Consider the following 7,559-nt stretch of genomic DNA (forward strand, 5'->3'; position numbering starts at 1 on the left):
CTCTCACCTTCTACCTTGTTAACGCCTTTACAAATTTAAGCGCTTCTTGAAAGCAGCCACCACTTAGTGCTGCCTGCCACAATATTCGGGTCCTTTGGTTTGTGTTGGCTCCTGCTACTGAACAAATGTTTGAGGTTTTTTTGCATTGTTGTTCTTTTTAAACCTCTGACCCCAAAATGCTGCTTTTCTTTCTATACTTGTAAATCACATATTTGCACATGCAGTAAGTACTTCGATAATCTATTTCCACTTGTTCACCCTCTGAATGATCACCTGAACATCTGGGCTATACAAGGAATAAGAACTGCCCAAGAAAGAACACTGGGTTTTTAAGTTAAGTTGTCTTTGATTCTTGGCCTAACTATTTTAACACCCTGTCCAGGATGTCTGTGAAATGTAGTGGTTGCATCCAGCCACCTCTTGGAAAGAATCAGGGAAGGGTTTGGATTGCTAGGAGCTGGTTAGAAAGAAGCACAGGATAAAGCTCTTGGAGTTGATGGATCTCATTATAAATCCTGTATACAAAGAACTTAACTTTTTCAATTTTGTATTTGTAAAAACAAATAAAATCCTTTTCATACTCGATGAAAGTGGGTGCTAATGCTTTAAAAAATAAACTGAAATTGGAGGATATATGAGGATCCACAGTACTGTTACTGTTGTACATTACTGATAGTAAAATAATAATATATAGAATGTGGATATCTCATTAAGTGAGTAAGTGGGATCTTAGACTGAAAATAACACTATTAACTCCATATAGTGAAGCACCACCAAGTTACAGTTTAATCTAAATCTGGTGTATCAGCAGTAAGTCACTACAACTTGTTATTTACTGAAATCTTGATTGATAATGCAGATAAAGCCACCACCATGTTGATAAAGTAAAAACAAAAAACACTACTTCTCCCTCCCGCCCCCCCTTAAAAAAGAGATACAGAATATAGGGATCCTTGAGAAGTGTTAGAATTTCTTGTACTTATTTCCCAACTCTTACCTATTAGATAGTTTTGAAGCAGCTGAAATACCATGACTTATTCCAACAGCATAAGAGATGATAATTAAACACTATCTAGACAGCTGAGTTTAGGGTCTCTCTCCTTGCAGCTGCTACGACTGTGAAACTATAAGATGTAGTTTCACAGACTAGGAAAAGCATTTCCCTCCAGCAAGGATTAACCTAATCCTTGCAAACTACACTGCAGTCAGTGCCCAAAGCAATCACTTCATAAATCCAAGAGGATTTCATACTTATTTACAATAGGAAAGAAAGATCCCTCCAGAAACAAACAAAAACACCAAAAAAACCCACCCCAATCCACTAAAGTTTGAGCCAGTCTGCCATGTGACAGTAATTAGCAGACATTTAACCAGTTGTATGTTATACTATTTTAGTATCAACTTTTACTGCTAATATTTTTGGTAGCTATGTGTAGCTTTGTGTTGTTTAGGTGACAGGACTGTGAATAATGTGGGACCAATGTTCAATAAGGAACACCACTGCAGGATGGGAGAAGTCTGAAGGTAGCAAGGCACTGTAGAGATTTTAGGTGTGTAAGCAGTAGCAATGTCTTGCAGCAAAGGTGTTTTTACCTTTGTGCTGGCCTTACAAGGGAACTGGGAAGCTGTGATCCCAAATGTTAGCAAGGCTATAAGCACTAGGATGATTTTCTGTTCTGTAATGAAAAGGCGCTGCTTCTACATGTTGCCCTATTTGAAGGGCTGGATTTTAATTGCAAACATACCTATCTCCCCTCCCATTTTAAGAAGTGAATCTGCTCTGTATTACCACATTAAAGCTGCAAAGCTCACATGCAATATGCTCCCATATGTAACCAATAAGAAGCTTACATATCAGGACTTACTGAACTGTTTCACTTATTTATTGTGAATCTTCTGCAGCTTGCTTTAAACCAAACCTGTTAAGAAAAAAAATACAAAAAAACTGTTGGTAGTAGGTTGTTTGTCCTTACCCACTTATCCTGATTTGCTATGTTAGGATGAAGTCAAAAGTCAACAGCAGCATTCATCCTCAGTTAGAAGGACAGGTTTCAAGTATCTCTTCGCTCATCTGGCTGTGAATTATTCTGTAGCATATCTGGTGACCATTGCCCCTCTCACCTACAACACAGTAGTTGGAAGAGTTTCCATCTTGGCTCCTTGAAATGGATCAATTCATCTTCTCGTGCATATTCTTTTGAATGGTGCTTGAAAAGTCTCTTCATTGGTATAACTTCTAAGAGTTGCATGTGATGGAGTTCCAGTTTGTACTTCATTGGTACCTGCTTCCAAAGCAATTCCAGACACTCCTTTTTGGTGTTTAAGATCTGTATCTTGTTTCTTAGTGGAGAGAGCATGTCACATGAGTCTGTGCTCTTCACAGTTAACAGCTGATACTAACAGCCACCACATAAACTTTAAAAGGAGTAAGTTAAGCAAAAGCCCAGCTGTAACAAATTATAATACATAACTTTAGTGGAGTTAAAAATCCAGTGTAGGTGCAACTGCCATAATATAGTGTGCAGCTTTTCCCTCTATATCCGATTTGTGACCTACATGAAATGTGATCTACTGTGAAGGAATGAGACGTACAGCAGATGGGGAAAAAAATCTGGTATGGATTTCTATTACTTTCTGGTTCAGTGATTCACTTCCAGAGCTAAAACATGAAATGATACATGTTTAGAATGTCAGCTGCCTTTATTTGAACCCTGTTGATGTATCCTGAAAACTGAAACGATGCTATTAGGCAGTTTGTGAGCTGCATAGTAATGCACAGTATAGAAACGTCTTCAATTACATTCTTCAAGCAACAGAGTCGAAGTGGTATCTATCTCATTTTAGAAAGATATCCTTCTTTGTCACAATTGCAGCCATCTTATGATGTAGTAGTTTTTCTTTCCAATCCTAAGCAATGATACTCCATTCTTGAGAATATGCTGTCCAAGAATAAGAACAGTCTCAGGATTGGTTACGCGAATCCCATTTACTGAAACGCCACCATTTGTTATTTTCTGGTACCTTAAAAAACAAAACAAAAATAATGGGTAATTGCCAGAGGAAAACATCTGTTGCTGGTGAAAGATCAGTTAAGAGCTATTTCAGATGTTTCTTTGGTTTAATTCATAACTGAATAAATGCGAAGTCTCATGCACACCCACTTCTCCTCAGAGGGATAAGGGAACATGATCTGCTGCTGTCTCTTCCTCAGCTGTGTATTTTAGAGCGATGGTACATGACATTGCATTATCCTACACTTTCACAGAATCACAGAATGACCCAGGTTGGAAGGGACCTCAAGGATCATGTAGTTCCAACCCCCCTGCCTGGCAGGGCCACCAAACATACACATTTACTAGATCAGGTTGCCCAGGGCCCCGTCCAACCTGGTCTTGAACACCTCCAAGGACGGGGCATCCACAACCTCCCTGGGCAGCCTGTTCCAGGGCCTAACCACTCTCCTAGTGAAAAACTTCCCCCTGACATCCAACCTAAATCTTCCCTCTTTCAACTTAAAACCATTTCCCCGTGTCCTGCTATTGTCAGCCATTTCGAAGAGACATTGTGTTTTCTCCCATCTCAGCCTGGTCTGGTGGCTGGTGACCATGCATACAGTTGGGGTTGAAATTAGATGATCATTATGGTCCTTTTCAACCCAGGCCGTTCTCTGATTCTATGTTATGTAGGTAACTAACACAATACTATCTGTTTTGGTTATTCTGACCTTTTGTTAAAGTGAGCACACTACTTTCACCCTTTTAAGTGAGGTACTACTGAAGAGTGGGGCTGATAACATACCCACTATGTCCCTGTGGAATGGCATTTGCTTTGCGGCACAGGTCAAGCAGAGTCATTCCAGGTTCAAGTATCAATTCAGCAGAAGGAGCCTGTCTAAAAAGTTCCTGTAACTCCTGGTCGGACATAGCTTCCAGTGCCTCCACACTGCTGTGATAAAGGGCTTTGGTGCACCTGTGAGAACAAAAATCATTCAGAATCAGTTCTAGTCTCACCTTTGGACAAAGCACAGTTCAACTGAAGAGATTCCCCTCCCCAGTTTCTCTGCACAGTAACAGAAGTAGTTATGAGCTACCCTTCCCACTCTTGAGTTTTTGTGGGGTTTTTTTTGGCTCTCTTGCAATTTTAATACAGTTTATGTATCTCTTACATCTAGAGCACTGCTCTTTATTTCTCTTAATAGCTAAACCTCAGCTAATTTCATTAAAACAGTCCCTGGAAAGCTATACATAACTAAACTACCATTGGATACATCCAGAAGAGAACTGCTCAACAAATCAAACTTCACCTCTTAGCAGATTCCAGCCCCTCTCTGCCATGAACGAGTTTCGTTACTTCTGCAGCAAGTCGCTTCTGAGGGCCCCATTTTTCAGGCTCTCTGGCATGCATTTCCATGATGTGATCAATCTCCTCAAGAGGAAGAAAGGTGAAGAGTTTCAGGTATCTATGAGAGGGGAAAAAAAATATTCTTCTGTCTATAAAACCATCATTGCAGATTTCCTGTCTTTGTCATTCAAACTTCATTAACTGCACTAAGATGATGTGTGGATGCAGAACCTCTGTATAAGAATTAAGCAAAGTTATGAGAGATGTTTGTACTGCAGTTACGCTATTAAAGCTACATACCTATGCCACAGTCACATGTGTTTAACTAGCATACAGTTATAATTAAGGCCTATGTCTACATGCGAACTGTTGGAAGCGATGCTATCTACTTGCCTTGCACATACCTGCATGCAACAGTAACAGAGAACCATTAGGGTGCGGTTTCACAAACAAAGCCAAGAAGACAGATGAAGAAAAACTACTTACTTCTCAACTATGTCATCCTGCTGTCTAACAAAAAACTGATACAGCTCAAACGGAGAAGTCTTATCTCTGTTCAGCCAAACTGCGTTGCCAGCAGTCTTTCCCAGTTTATCTCCAGTAGTGCTGGTAATAAGAGGCACGGTAATTCCAAACACATCCGTTCCTGTCATCCTGCGAGGATTAAAGAAGATGAAAAATCACGTTTTGGACAACTTTAAGAAAACTCAGGCGTCCTGTAAGATACTATCCCTCATTATTGGACTTGAAGAGCTTAGAATTGAACACAGCACTCGAGATGCAGCCCCACCAGTGCTGAGTACAGGATGATCACACACAGAATCACAGAATGACCCAGGTTGGAAGGGACCTCAAGGATCATGTAGTTCCAACCCCCCTGCCTGGCAGGGCCACCAAACATACACCTATACTAGATCAGGTTGCCCAGGGCCCCGTCCAACCTGGTCTTGAACACCTCCAAGGACGGGGCATCCACAGCCTCCCTGGGCAGCCTGTTCCAGGGCCTAACCACTCTCCTAGTGAAGAACTTCCCCCTGACAAACAACCTAAATCTTCCCTCTTTTAACTTAAAACCATTTCCCCTAGTCCTGCTATTATCAGCCCTTTCCAAGAGTTTACTCCCCTCCTGGGAGTAAGTTCCCTTCAGGTACTGAAAGGCTGCAATGAGGTCACCCCGCAACCTTCTCTTCTCCAGGCTGAACAAACCCAACTCCCTCAGCCTGTCCTCATAGGGGAGGTGCTCCAGCCCCCTGATCATCTTCCTGTCCCTCCTCTGGACCCTTTCCAAAATCTCCATATCTTTTTTGTACTGAGGGCTCCACACCTGGACACAGTACTCCAGATGGGGCCTCACAAGAGCAGAGAGGGACAATCACCTCCCTATCCCTGCTGACCACCCCTCTCCTGATGGAGCCCAGGATCCCATTTGCTTTCCGGGCTGCCAGAGCGCACTGCTGGCTCATGTTGAGTCTTTCATCCATCAGGACCCCCAGGTCCTTCTCAGCCGAGCTGCTCTCAAGGACCACTCCTCCCAGCCTGTACAGGTGCCTGAGGTTCTTCGGGCCCAAATGCAAAACCTTGCACTTTGCCGTGTTGAACCTCATTAGGTTCACCCGAGCCCAGCTTTCCAGCCTGTTGAGGTCCCGCCGGCTGCGCTATTTCTGATCCAATCCAGGCTACCGCCGGCCCTACCGCCCACCCCGCAGCTCCCCGATCACGGCCACTCGCCATGGCAGCCCCACGTACTTGGTGACGAGCTCATATCCGGACATGATGTTGCCCATCTGGTCGGCTCCTCCCAGCTGCACGCGGCAGCCGTGGTGCCGGTGGAGGTGCAAGAAGTCGTAGGCCTGCAGGGCGGGGTACAGGAACTCGGCCAGGCTCATGCCCTCGGCGCTGCGCAGCCTCGCCTGGCAGGCCTGCCTGCTCAGCAGCGTGCCCATGCGGAGCCGCCCGCCTGCGCCGCACAAGAAATCGAGCAGCGGCTGTTGGCCCAGCCACCACGCGTTGTCCAGCAGCTCGGCTTGACCCAGGGGCCGCCCCGCCGTCCAGAACAGCGCTCGGTGGTTGTCCAGCAGCCGCCCCAGCCCCTCTCGCAGCCCCCGAGCGTGGGCCCGCACCGTCTCGGCCTCCATGGGCTCCCTCGCTCGCTCCCGGCCGCTGGGGTCGCCCAGCCGCGCCGTCGCGCCGCCCACCACGGCCAGGACGGTGTGTCCGGCGCGCTGGAAGTGCAGCAGCGCCATGACGGCCGGCAGGTGCCCGACGTGCAGCGAGTCCGCCGTCGGGTCGAAGCCGCAGTACACGGCGACGGGCGGGCGGCCCGGCTCCAGCAACGCTTCCAGCTGCTCGTCCGCGCCCTGTGCGGGGAACACCTCCTGGAAGAGGCCGCGCTCGCACTGCTCCGCCAGCAGCCCCTTGGCCCCGCGGGCACGTTGCGGCCGCTCGTGGACGTGCCGCGTTCCGGCCGGCCGCAGGGCGCCCCACAGAGCGGCCGCTCGGCAGCAGCACCGCGACAGCGTGGGAGCCGCCATGTTGAGCGGCGGGGAGGAGCCGAGGGCGGGCACAGCGCTGAGGGCGCCGCCTCACTGCTCCCCACAGGGGGTGGGATGTCAACAGCCCGTCGTGTTTCACAGAATCACAGAATTATCAAGGTTGGAAAAGACCTGGAAGATCATCTAGTCCAACCATTACCTGTATTATTTCCATAATACTTTCCGGCTAAATCATATTCCTCAACACAACATCCAAACGTTTCTTGAATACTCCCATGGTCGGTGACTCCACCACCTCCCTGGGCAGTGCATTCCAATGCCTGACTACCCTTTCCGACGATAATGAAGAAAATGAGCACAGAAATAAGGATGCGTTGGCTCATCCTTATTTTTTTCCCCTAACCTGTCATTCCAAGGGCCAGGATTTCAACAAGAAGACTGGGTATAAAAAATTATATTCACCCTTTTGATGATTTTGTGAGATATTACATAGCTTTTACAACAAGCCCTTCCAATTTTGGGCAGTCCTGTTCTGTATATTGACTACACAATTAAGCATTGTCAGACTGCGTGTTTCAGAAGTGAATGAAAATCCTAACATAGGAGATATTTAGATCAGCCAATCCCCCCTGAGTTATCACAGTCCAGAGAAGATGTTTTATTAGAGGCTTGAACTGTGCAATATAACAATTCAGATTAAAATAATTAAGACAGAATTATACCAAA

The 7,559-nt window shown here is 45.8% G+C and overlaps 1 protein-coding gene across 2 annotated transcripts; it reads right to left on the reverse strand.

Moving 5' to 3' along the window:
- Positions 1-1,861: 1,861 nt before the first annotated feature.
- On the reverse strand, positions 1,862-6,890 carry YARS2 (tyrosyl-tRNA synthetase 2). Of its 2 annotated transcripts, XR_014943794.1 has the most exons (6): positions 6,088-6,890; positions 4,828-4,995; positions 4,304-4,459; positions 3,799-3,969; positions 2,122-3,021; positions 1,862-1,919 (listed from the first exon to the last, which is right to left on the reverse strand). XR_014943794.1 is itself a non-coding variant. In XM_015866379.3 (5 exons), exons 1-5 carry the CDS (start codon positions 6,870-6,872, stop codon positions 2,862-2,864), a joined length of 1,440 nt encoding a protein of 479 aa, XP_015721865.2. In that variant the 5' UTR covers positions 6,873-6,890; the 3' UTR covers positions 1,862-2,861. The 2 variants fall into 2 exon arrangements, 1 of the variants encoding a protein (XP_015721865.2); XM_015866379.3 differs by having other exon boundaries at positions 1,862-3,021.
- Positions 6,891-7,559: the final 669 nt, after the last annotated feature.

Source organism: Coturnix japonica, chromosome 1 (assembly GCF_054131305.1).
Source record: "Coturnix japonica strain WE chromosome 1, WE-NBRP24, whole genome shotgun sequence".
Classification (NCBI taxonomy): Eukaryota; Metazoa; Chordata; class Aves; order Galliformes; family Phasianidae; genus Coturnix; species Coturnix japonica.

Bases quoted from the DNA above. Each gene is read 5' to 3' on its own strand.
- YARS2 (XM_015866379.3), bottom strand. From the start codon at position 6,872: ATGGCGGCTCCCACGCTGTCGCGGTGCTGCTGCCGAGCGGCCGCTCTG. The intron at 4,460-4,827 runs GTAAGTAGTTTT...CCCCTCTCATAG, and splicing joins CAGGATGACATAGTTGAGAA to ATACCTGAAACTCTTCACCT. The intron at 3,970-4,303 runs GTGAAGTTTGAT...TTGTTCTCACAG, and splicing joins GGGCTGGAATCTGCTAAGAG to GTGCACCAAAGCCCTTTATC.